The following is a 12933-nucleotide window of genomic DNA, read 5'->3' as shown; positions in this document are numbered from 1 at the left end:
TGCAGATCCATAGAGACTAATAAGATTCTGTCTCTGGTGTAATCATTCATTGCTGCCATTCTTCAAAATGCACTCCAGGATGAAAAAAGTGTATTTAAACATTGGGGTGGGGGGAGAGATATTTTAAATCAGTGGGTATATAAGCAATTTTCATTGCACATTTAGTTTGGTAAAAATGCTTTGAGATACTAAATTTGATCAATCTCCCCTTTACCAGTGCAGGATTCCCCTCCACATCCATACTGGAAGCCATACTTCAGCCAGGATCCTCATCCATGACAGGGATGGTGGGATCAGGCCTGAGTGCCACCCTCTCTCCCATATTGGCCCACCCCTAGTGTCTATACTGGGTTTCTTGGGCAGAATATTGGCAACAATTTGCAAGACCTCCAGCTCCATTGCACTGAGAGGCAAGGGTGACACAGTCTCCTCTACCAAACCCCCAACACAAGGAGGCCTTTGAAGAACAGGAGACTAGGGTGATTAAGGAGGCCACCCCTCAAACTCTTATTTCATCCTCATCTTCGGACGAAGCAGTCATAGCCATCAGTGGCCAACAATTTTTGCCAATTCCTGGACTTCGTGAAGTGGGCAGCTGTCGCCTTTCAGATACCTTTTGAGGAGGTTAAAGACTCACAAAAGCTCCTGGACATTCTGCAGTGGAGAAACTGCTTGGGAGTCACCTGAGGTGGAGCACCCATAGGGACGCTATTCAAAGAAGAAGACGAGGATACTCACTCTGTTCAGTAACTGTGGTTCTTCCTCGAGTGATGGTCCCTGTTGTATTCCACTGAGGGTTATGTGCATGCACCATGCGCCCGGAGCCGGAGCTTTTCAAAGTAATGTTGCTCAGCGGTACGTGCATGCACTCTTATATTGCCTCATGGTTTTGTCCAAGGTGATAAAGGGTAGGATGGACCGTCCATGTCTCCAATTCCTTCTCACTGCTGCATTTTCAGAGAAGGAACTGACGATGGTTTGCACACACAGCCCTATATACCCTTCAGTGTGTGGCATGAGGTTATATATCATACATGCGTGGGCTGAATGGATGCTGCTAACATAAAATCTCCAATTAAGGGCTTGTGAAGCGCATGCACACCTGAAGTGGAGCACCCATAGGAACACAGATGTCAAAGAACCACAGATACTGAACAGGATGAGAGACTTCTTCTTTTCATGGGTTCGTATGTTGTTGTTAGGTGAAATGACCCATCCTCAGCTTCGATGGCTTCCACCCTGACCAAAAAGGCCTCTCATCTTAGAGGTACATTTCTTGAGACCTTGTATTGAGCTACTTTTACCACCTGTCAAGGGGTGATGCTGGCCCCTTCAGTGGAAGGATTGTCCAGTGTTTAGAATGCTGTCCTGGAACTTGGGAGACTGGGGTTCAGTTCCTAACTCTGCCACAGTCTTCCTGTATGACCATACATATTTAGTCTCTCTCTGCCTCATCTCCCATCTGTAAAATAGGGATACTAGTACTTCCTTATATCACAGGGGTATGGTGAGGATAGAATCATAGAAATGTAGATCTGGAAGGGACCTCGACACATCATCAGGTCCAGTCCCCTGCACTGAGGCGGAACCAGGTAAATCTAGACTATTCTTGACAGCTGTTTGTCCGGCCTATTCTTAAAAACCTCGAATGACGGGGATTCCACAACCTTCCTTGGAAGCCTATTCCAGAACTTAATTATCCTTATAGTTAGAAAGCTTTTCCTAATGTCTAACCTCAATTTGCCAAGCTGCAAATTAAGCCCATTACTTCTTGTCCTTACCTAGAGTGGACATGGAGAATAATTGATGACTGTTCTCTATAAAACAGCTCTTAACATATTTGAAGACTGTTATCAGATGCCCCCTCTGACTTCTTTTCTTAAGACTAAATATGCCCAGTTTCTTTAAACTTTCTTCATAGGTCAGGTTATCTAAACCTTTTATCATTTCTGCTGCTTTCCTCTGGACTCTCCAATTTGTCCACATCTTTCCTAAAGTGTGGCATCCAGAAATGGACACAATACTTCAGGGGGCAAAAGACCTATCTGGCTTTAAGATTAAACTCGATAAGTTTATGGAGGAGATGGTATGATGGGATAACATGATTTTGGTAATTAACTGATCTTTAAATATTCATGGTAAATAGGCCCAGTGGCCTGTAATGGGATGTTAGATGGGGTGGGATCTGAGTTACTACAGAAAATTCTTTCCTGGGTATCTGGCTGATGAATCTTGCCCATATGCTCAGGGTTTAGCTGATTGTCATATTTGGGGTCAGGAAGGAATTTTCCTCCAGGGCAGATTGGAAGAGGCCCTGGAGGTTTTTCGCCTTCCTCTGTAGCATGGGGCACGGGTCACTTGCTGGAGGATTCTCTGCTCCTTGAAGTCTTTAAACCACGATTTGAGGACTTCAATAGCTCAGACATAGGTGAGAGGTTTTTCGCAGGAGTGGGTGGGTGAGATTCTGTGGCCTGCGCTGTACAGGGGGTCGGACTAGATCATCATAATGGTCCCTTCTGAGCTTAGTATCTATGAATCTAGGTGAGGCCTCACCTGTGCTACGTAGAGCAGGACAGTTAGTTCCTATGTCTTACATACGACATTATTACTACACCCCAGAATGACATGAAGTCTTTTTCACAACTGCATCACATTGTTGACTCATGTTCAATTTGTGATCACCTATAATGCCCAGATCCTTTTAAGCAATACTACCACTAGCTAGTTATTCCTGATTTTGTAGTTATGCCTTTGATTTTTTCCTTCCTCAGGGTAGTACCTTTCACTTATCTCTACTGAATTTCATCTTGTTGATTTCAGACCAATTCATAGAATCATAGGACTGGAAGGGACCTTGAGAGGTCATCTAGTCCAGTCCCCTGCACTCATGGCAGGACTATTATTTAGACCATCCCTGACAGTTATTTGTCTAACCTGCTCTTAAAAATCTCTAATGATGGAGATTCCGCAACCTCTCTAGGCAGTTTATTCCAGTGCTTAACTACCCTGACAGTGAGGACGTTTTTGCTAATGTCCAGCCTAAACCGCCCTTGCTGCAAATTTAAGCCCATTGCTTGTCCTAACCTGAGAGGTTAAGGAGAACAATTTTTCTCCCTCCTCCTTGTAACAACTTTTTTATGTACACCTCTACCCCGATATTACACGGTCCTCAGGAGCCAAAAAATCTTACTGCGTTATAGGTGAAACCGCGTTGTATCAAACTTTCTTTGGCCTCGAGCATTTCCGTTATTAATAGTCACTTCCCGCCCCCTGGACTGACCCCTCAGAACCCCCCTGACCCATCCAACACCCCCCTTCCGCTCCCTGTCCCCTGACTGCCCCGACCCCATCCACACCCCCCTCCCCTGACCATCCTGCCCCCAGAACGTCCGAACCATCCAACCCCCCCGCTCCCTGTCCTTTGACCGCCCCCGGAGACCCTCTGCCCCTTATCCAACCCCTCAGCCCTGGCCCAGCACCTTTAACACACCGCTCAGAGCAGCATGTCAGAGCCTGACACGCTGATGTGCCGGAGTGTGCAGCCCCGCCACCCAGAGCTCTGCTTTACCACATTATATCCGAATTCGTGTTATATCGGGTCACATTATATCGGGGTAGAGGTGTACTTGAAAACCGTTGTCATGTCCCCTCTCAGTCTTCTCTTCTCTGAAACAAACACAGTTTTTTCAGTCTTCCCTCATAGGTCATGTTTTCCAGACCCTTAATCATTTTTGTTGCTCTTCTCTGGACTTTCTCCAGTTTGTCCACATCTTTTCTGAAATGTGGCACCCAGAACTGGACACAATACTCCAGTTGAGGCCTAATCAGCATGGAGTACAGCGGACAAATTATTTCTTGTGTCTTACTTACAACATTTCTGCTAATACAGCCAAGAATGGTGCTTGCTTTTTTTTTTTCTTTTTTGGCAACAGTGTTACACTGTTTAACTTGTGATCCACTATGACCCCCACATCCCTTTCTGCAGTACTCCTTCCGAGGCACTCATTTCCCATTTTGTATTTGTACATTGTGCATTTGTGCATTGTATTTGTGATGGTTCCTTCCTACGTGGAGTACTTTGCATTTGTCCTTATTGAATTGCATCCTGTTTACTTCAGACCATTTCTCCAGATCATTCTGAATTTTAATCATATCCTCCAAAGCACTTGCAACCTAAGTTTCCCTCTAAGCTGCGCAGCCACACTGCAGGTTATTAAGGGCCATGCAGTCATGCAACCAGAAGGGCCTGTACTGGAGAGGCACCTCTCTTCCCCGCTGCAGCCCCGGAGCAACCTGCACCCCAAACCTCCCATCCCCGGCCCCACCTTAGAGCCCGCAACCCCCACCAGAGCCCTCACCCTCCGCACCCCAACCTTCTGCCCCAGCCCTGAGCCCCCTCCCACACCCTGAACCCCTCATCCCTGGCTCCACCCCAGAGCCTGCACCCCAAACCCCTCATCCTGAGCCCACACCTCCAGCCAGAGCCCTCAGACCCCCACACCCCAACTCTCTGCCCCAGCCCTGAGCATCCTCCCACACTCCTAACCCTTTGGCCCCACCCCCGCTACACATCACCTCCATATTGGTGCACATAACAAAATTAATTCCGCACATGGATGTAAAACATTAGAGGGAACATTGCTTGCAACCCCTTCCAGCTTGGTATTGTCTGCAGACTTTATAGGTATACTCTCTATTCCATTATCTAAATCACTGATGAAGATATTGAACAGAACCAGACACAGAACTGCGGAACCCCACTTGATGTGCCCTTCCAGCTTGCCTGTGAACCACTGATAAGTACTCTCCGGCGATGGGTTTCCAACCAGTTATGCACCCATCTTATAGTAGCTCCATCTAGGTTGTATTTTCTTAGTTTGTTTATGAGAAGGTCATGCAAGACAGTATCAAGCATTACTAAAGTCAAGATATACCATTTCTGCCGCTTCCTCCCTATCCACAAGGCTTGTTACTCTGTCAAAGAGAGCTATTAGGTTGGTTTGACACGATTTGTTCTTGACAAATCCATCTGATTGTTATTTAGCACCTTATTATCTTCTAGGTGTTTGCAAATTGATTGCTTAATTATTTGCTCCCATTATCTTTCCAGGTGCTGAAGTTAAGCTGACCAGTCTGTAATTCCCCAGTTGTCCTTATTTCTCTTTTTATAGATTGGCACTATATTTTCCCTTTTCCAGTCCTCTGGAATCTCTCCCATCTTTCATGACTTTTCAGAGATAATCACTAATGGCTCAGATATCTCCTCAGTCAGCTCCTTGAGTATTCTAGGATGTATATCATTAGGCCCTGAAGACATCTGACTTGTCTAAGTAATTTTTAACTTGTTTTTTCCCTATTTTAGCCTCATATCCTACCTCATTTTCACTGGCATTCACTATGTTAGACATCCAATCACTACTAATCTTTTTGGTAAAAACTGAAACAAAAATGTCATTTAGCTCTTCTGTCATTTCCACTTTTTCTGTTGTTATTCATGACTGAATAGTACCGAACCCAGGACTGACCCTTATTTACCTCACTAAATATGCCCTCCCATTTAGACAGTGATCCATTGGTAATTTACTCTTGAGTATAATTTTTCAACCAGTTGTGCACCCACCTTATTGTAATTTCATCTAGACCACATTTCCCTGTTTTGCTTATAAGACTGTCATATGGGACTGCGTCAAAAGCTTTACTAAAATCAAGATATATCATGCCTACTGCTTCCTCCCAGCCACAAGGCCAGTCATAATTGGGAGGTGCTCAGATACTATAGAAAGAAGGGCCATGTGAGTTCTTAAGATAAATAGACATTAGGGTCAATGAAACTTTTGCCATTTATTTCATGGAGCCAGAATTTCACCTAAAATAATTCCCCATAGTTCTGTAAAACAAAAGATGAGCTTTTCAACTGATGCAATTACAGCACTGATTTAAATGTTCGTTCATCATTTTACATCCTTAGTGTTGCCAATATGTAATAATTCACTGGATGGAGTATTAATTTCATTTCAAATGAATTTGAGTACGCTGTAGGTATTCGTGCTCACTTGGAGTATAAAAATTGAAATAGTTTTTAATATGTACACATTTTAACCCAAACTGTTTGACTGAGTAAGCAAGCTATTTGAAAATGACATTGCTTAGAAAGAAGCTAATACTTAAGGAGAGAGAACAGCTTTTAATTCTTTCCAAATGTTAACTCTTTACAGCTTGACTTACAAATTAATTTAATAAATAATGGATTTAGCTTAAGCCATGACAGTTTCAAAATATAGATAAGGATTATCTCCATTTTCTAAATGGAGAAGCTGAGGTACCGAGAGGATATGTGATTTACCCAGACTCACACAGAGAATCACAGTGAGAGTTGGGATTAGAATGCAAGTCTCCTGGCTCTCAGTTTTGACTTTATAAACGCTGCCTCTCTTACTTCAGAGAGCTACAACTTCTCTTGTTCAGTTAAATAGATGAGGAAAAGAATCTGATTACTCTCCAACATTTTTCATACTGCTTTTCACTGTGGAAGGATATATGATACAGTGTCACAGTAATTACACTCAGTTACACTATTTATGCTCAAATAAATTTGTTAGTCTCTAAGGTGCCACAAGGACTCCTGTTCTTTTTGCTGATACAGACTAACACGGCTGCTACTCTGAAACCAGTAATTACACTGTCATGGTTGAGTTTTTAAAGTATTACTTTGTTAAAAGAAAATAAATTACAATAAGACATTCCAGCCAATATATTATGGTTCAAAAACTCCCTTACTAATACACGTATAGCACTTAGCCTATGGTAATTAATTACTTGACATTTACAAATGGAGACATGAAAGTCAAAATACCTAGAAAACACAGGACATTATTCTGCTTTATGACAAGTCACACTGTTACCTCTAAGACCTTGTTATCAGTAGGAGGGGAAAAGTTTTAACATGTATTAACTAATGTGTTGAAATACAATGTAAAAATATTAGGATTTCTCCAGGGAACCTGCTAACATTTGTTAAAACTACAACTTCCTTGTCTACACATGACGTGTTAAAAGTATGCATTTTTTCCTAGTGCTAGACATGGCCTAAAAGATAGACCTATAGTACAAAACCTCAAGGAAACTGGGAGTTTGGCTGGTTTTGCAGTTGTGTTAACTTACTACATCTGTAAACATCCAGTATGTATATACAGAATTATTCTAAAGTGATATTAAATCTCTCTCCTTCTGTTGTATATCATTATTTTTTTTTTTAAATGTACCACGCTAACAATTCTGTAAATTTGTTCTGTGCTTATGCTGATTTAAAATTTTGGCTGGAATATTAAAAATTTCATGGTTGAGAAATAGCTTTAAATTACTTTTAAATTGAGTTTAAATAATTAAAAGAGAGTGTGTGTCATTTTCTATCTACTAATTAACATTTTTAAAAATACCTCAAATTAGAAAGTACAAAAGACCCGTAATTGAGAAAAAAATGTTACAACTTTAGACAAGTGGACTATATCTACTGAAGGAATTTTGGTTCTGTATGTTTGATAAAGTTTGTTTCTCTTTCCTAGTTTGAAAAAGAAAAACAACATGACATTCGTGCCTTCTTTTCACCAAAACCATCTGCTGAGAAAAAACGCAAAATTGATTCTTGGGATAAATCACTGAACTTTACTTCAGGAGATTCTAAAGTCACACCGGGAAAGGACATAGAGACGGGCAGCAGGCATTTGGACGCCAGAGAAATAATTGATGTGGATGCAATTTGTTATGAAAATGGCTGTGAGCCTGAAGCTAAAAGACCAAAAGCTATAAGTACACCCACCCAAAGCAGCTCCAGTGAGAAAAAGAGAAAAATTTTGCCTGGAAAAACAAACACTTTGTTTACCAAAGAAACTGATCATGGTCTTTCTGGTGGCTCTCTGTCTAATTCAAGGAAAAAATCACCTTTAGCCAAAGTCTGGTGTTGTAGTCTTTGCACTTACACTAATAATTCGTTATTACCTTATTGTGAAATCTGTGAATGTCCTCGTGGTAGTGATGGTGAGTAACCCATGCTGCACATTGTAACTGAATAGGCATATTCCTATCTTGTTTTTCTTCAAAGATTATAGTGTTTTTGTACTCGAATACATAAGTATTTACAAATTCAGACAAAATATGAAGAATAAAATCGTCACATGAGGTGGAATTTTTGAAATTGTCTCCTAATTTTGATCAGGAACTTGTTTCCGAAAGTTCCTGTGATATGACATTAATTTAGCAAAAATGGATACCTGATTAAAGTCAGGAGGATGTAAATTCAATGAGCAGCAGCAGAAATTGTTTCCATGGCAGCAAACATGCTCTACAGTCAGAGCCCTGCTGCTTTCTTTCCCTTCAGAGGATTTATCATGATCAACAAGCCAATGAAATTATAGATTTTTTTTCCTATCTTTTCACAGCCAAATGATGCAGTGTCAATGCTTTACTTAGTTAAACAAGTATGTAATTGTCACAAGAGCTAACATTTTAAGACATGAAAAGTTTTTAAATTTGTAAATATTTAAATTTCTCCCCTCAAAGAGTAAAAATTGGAATGTCCATAGTAAGTTTGTGTTTTAAAATAGCCAAAAGATTTTTATAAAGTCCTAACTATCTGTCTCCATGGTATATGCATTTTGGTATCACTGTCATCTAGATTGTTTGTGGAGAAAAGATGAGTAGGCATTTTTTAAAAAGCTGTTTAAACACAAATAATAAGAGCTATTAGCCTTGTATATTTTCTTTTTGAAATAGCATAATCAACTAAAGGACATATTTTAAACTTCATATTTCAAAAGCAAAACAGAAAATTACCCTTAGGAAATTACTGATCCTGTTGTGCTTATTGTACAATGTCCATACTTTATTCGCCACGATATCTACTGTTTAGTATTTTGAAAGTAAGTTGTATGTATAACATACTGCTTATACCTCTTTAATACTAACTATTAGGATGTGAGGGGATCATATTAATTTGCTCCAGGGACCTGAGTTAGTGGACTTCTTCCAGTTCTTGGGTGACAAATAGCCATAAAATAAAAGCCACCACCATAGTTGGTAGCATTGTTGACAGTTTCAGTAGTGGAGACCAAGGATAGATTGTGTCATGGACTCTGAACTGTTTAACTCACTGGCTGACACACATCGGTAAGCAGTGCCTGTGCAATACCTATGCCATAGAGGACTTTTGTTTCCTATGTCATCAACCTGGCTCATCTCATAAGCACTAAAATTCACTTAAGAAAAATAATAGAAACAAATATAATTATATTAGTTCTAATTGATTTCACAGACATTAAGCTCTAGTTTCTAAAATAAAATATGTTTGCTGTAGGGTAGAGAGAGAAGAAGCAATTGGTCTGTACATTTTCCTCAGATAAATAATAAATACTGTATAAGTAGAACTTTAAAAATTGTATTGAAATGTATTAATGTTAGTATTGTTCAACATTAGGAATAATATGCTGAATAATATGTAATTTTCAACATCATGCAATTTAAAATATTTTTAATATTGAAGTTTAAACTTAAACATTACAGTTTTCAGGTGTTTAATTGTTTAAAACTATCTGTTACTATTCAGCAAGTCTAAAATTAATTTCATTTCATTTATGGCACAGCTGTTCTTTCAGAATTAACTACTGGATTCTTATAACCAAAATACATTTTAGGATACTTTGTTTCAAACATAAATTAATATTACTGCCTAATATTTATCTTATTTACTTAATAATTTTTATAGACGCAAAGTAAAATCGATCACTTTCCTATTTCTTTAACTACAGATAAACAGAATACAAATCAAATGAATGATCCTCCCTCTACTCTGAGTGAAGGAGAAAATGCATCACAGGACTCTAGAAAAATCAAAGGTATAGCAATATGCAATGCAGACAATGAGAGAAAGGACTTAGTACAAACAGCGACTGAATCATCTGATGAGATTGGGGGAGAAGTAGCTATTGCTGTTGAAAATGGATCTGAAGAATGTGAGCAAAAGCCTCAAGAAGGTAAAGAAAAATAGAGTTCCTAGTAGAGCCAATCTACCATAGCAGTTCTGCAGAATTGCATTATGCATAAACACTGGGATGCAGATTCATTTGGAAACCACATATTTGAAACACAGAAAAGCCGACACATGCAGAATGACCACTGGGCTTCTGTGTTTCACCATGGGACAGCCAGTTGAATTGTCAGGTGGGCTGAACCTAACATTTTCATCCAACTGTGGCAGAACCACAGATATACATAGTAATGTTCACAGTTTGCTTTTGGGTTGTGTGACAAGTATGCCCTATGAGCAGCTGCCAGTTAGCAGGTTGTTGTTCCATGTACAGTCATTTTATTGAACTTTGTGGCTGCAGATACTCGTCTGTGGTTATATTGTACACAACGTAGATACATTTTAATGTTTAATGAGAAACACGTATGGGGTAAAAATACAAAGGTCCTTTTAATTTCCCTCCTTTTTTCTTTAATTTTCTCCTGCCCCTCATTCCTATAGGTTTCTTCTACTTTGTTGCTTCATTTGTGGGCGGCAGGCTGCAGTGAACTCTGCAGTGCACATCCTTGTTGTCCATTGGCCTGCTAGTGCAGGTTTCTCTGGTCATATTGAGCTGTTATCCTAGGCAGCAATTAGTTACAGAATCTCTGTGATATGTAGAATGCCTGGTATTCATGTTCATTCTTATGGATACGATCTTTGTCACTATAAAATTATGCATATCTTTATTCATTCTCATTCAGTTTCTTAAGCAACACCAGAATGTGTCTAACTTTTTTAAACTTAAGTAAAAGATGCTTCCAAGTCTTCATGTAACAACAATAACACCTTCTTGTAAGCACACTATCACAGGGTGCTTTACTCACCACTGGATGGCATCGCTTTCTGGCGACTCTGGGGATTAACTCTGCCTGGTTCAGTGTCCCGTTTCTGGTCTTCCACCGTGCAGCTCTCCTGCTCACAGAGTCATACTATGGTTGCTTCCTGACTTGGCCCTCTGGCCAGGTCACGCTGTGATTTTCCACTTCCAGGGGGAGTTTTTCCAAGTCTCTGTGCACAAGCAGCGTCAGACAATCCTCTAATCCACTGCCCTGGCCGTGTCACTGCCACAGTGAATCAGGTAGTCGTCTTGTTCACTGCCCCCAGCAATGCCATTCTGTAGTGGATGGCAGGGAAGCCCAGGCCTACCCTCTACTCTGGGTTCCAGTCCCAAGCCCTATAGCGAGCAGTTAAGGTATGGATTTTCACCAACCCTACTGCTGTCTTCCCTGAACTACTTGGAGTGTACAGACTTTCATCTTGGACTGGTTTGAATTAGGTAAGGATAGAGGTATGATGTGTTGCTGTGATACTTTAAATACAGACTTGTAGTGAAATATTATTTATATAAGAATAGTATTCAGATGCTCCAGTCAGAATAGAGGCCCTCTTGGGGTAGGTCTGATACAAACACATACAAAAATACTGTCCCTGCACCCAAGACCTTACAACCTAAGGATAAAAAATACAATATTAGAAGGATGTCACATGCTAGAACAGACGGAACTGGTACAAAACAGAGGTAGTAGCTTGTGTATATTATACCATTAGAAACATCATTAGAGAAAAGTTTATTAGAATGATATTGCTTAAGTTGTTAGAACCCTAAGTTTGAATTCTAAGTTCCAAACGAAATATCAAATACTTTTTTTTAGCTTCTCCCAAAGACACCATTTTAGAAGCGAAGCAAAGCCTAATATGCATTGAAAGAGCAATGTAAGGCTCTCATCTTATGACTTTTAGATCTAGTTAACCTTTTTCTGTGGCGGGCATGCTCATTTTCCATCTTTGTTCCAAGTAATGAAGATTAGATTTAAAAAAAAAAAACTTTTATTATTTTTTATAGGATGTGTTGATAATTCAGATACCTTTCCAGTGTATGATGTGCTGAACTTCTGTGCAAGTAGGAATACTGATAGAATTCACCTCTATACAAAGGTAAGCATTACAATGCACTCAATCTGTACAGGTTTCACATACCAGTATGCTTATTGTAGGGCAACATTTTACGTTGTAATAATGAAAGGTTTACAACACATATGTATTTATATTTTAATTTTCTTATTTCATACCAAAGCTTTCTTTTTTATTAACTGAGATGTACAAAAATTAGGCAATTTATCTTCTAGTTCTTTTCCGCCAATTAATAATAGTTCACTAGACAAGACAATTTTTCTCCTAGCTTACAAATACAATTGTTTTCTCAGTGGATATATTTTAGAAGGCTGATAAATTGGGTTATCTATTGAGGTACAAATGTTAGTGGTTTATGAGGGTTCTTTGCTGTAAAATAGGAGTTTCATAACACTTAGTTATTAAGGTGGTAGACTTTTTCCTCTCTTGGTTGTAAAAATCTTGCCTTTCCAATTATTGCTAAAATGAGCTGAAGAAAGAGATAATCTTTGTCATCTTGTGAAGGTGCTCTTACACAGCCTTATCCAAAATTAAAATCAAGGGGATTTGATATATGTTGATATATATAGGCTCTTGAAAATGGTGTTTAATCTAGAAGACAATAGTGTGCAACATAATAACAGATGTTTTCTGTTAAAGTACTATCAGATAACTTTTGATTCTTCTTCGAGTGCTTGCTCATGTCCATTCCATGTCAGATATGTGCACGCCGTGTGCACCGTTGTCGGAGAGTTTTCTCCTACTGGTATCTGTAGGGCCGGCTCTAGTGCCCCTTGGAGGCCTGCACATATACGCCAATATAAGGGGCGCTGTCGGCTCTGCGCCCTCTCAGTCCCTTCTTAGTACCCATGACGGTTGCTGGAATGCTCTTGCTCTTCCTTCGGCAAGACTTCTCCCGGTGTTTTTCTGAACTCTCGTTGTATGTAGTTGATAGTTTTTAGTTGTTTAAGTAGTTTTTTAGA

General features: G+C 39.8%; 1 protein-coding gene across 2 annotated transcripts in view; it reads left to right on the top strand.

The window, feature by feature from the left end:
* Positions 1 to 12933, top strand: part of ZRANB3 (zinc finger RANBP2-type containing 3) — a 184146-nt gene that overhangs the window by 89475 nt on the left and 81738 nt on the right. For both annotated transcript variants that reach the window (XR_012641407.1, XM_074967266.1), the window contains exons 13-15: positions 7563 to 8034; positions 9801 to 10025; positions 11904 to 11995. Coding sequence is in view for 1 of the 2 variants with exons in the window: in XM_074967266.1 (XP_074823367.1) it covers positions 7563 to 8034; positions 9801 to 10025; positions 11904 to 11995 (789 nt within the window). In the remaining variant the exon portion in view is untranslated. The remainder of the gene's footprint in view (positions 1 to 7562; positions 8035 to 9800; positions 10026 to 11903; positions 11996 to 12933) is intronic.

The sequence above is a fragment of the Natator depressus genome, chromosome 11, assembly GCF_965152275.1.
Source record: "Natator depressus isolate rNatDep1 chromosome 11, rNatDep2.hap1, whole genome shotgun sequence".
In the NCBI taxonomy this organism is placed as follows: domain Eukaryota; kingdom Metazoa; phylum Chordata; order Testudines; family Cheloniidae; genus Natator; species Natator depressus.
This window is presented reverse-complemented; position numbering and strand designations above follow the sequence as displayed.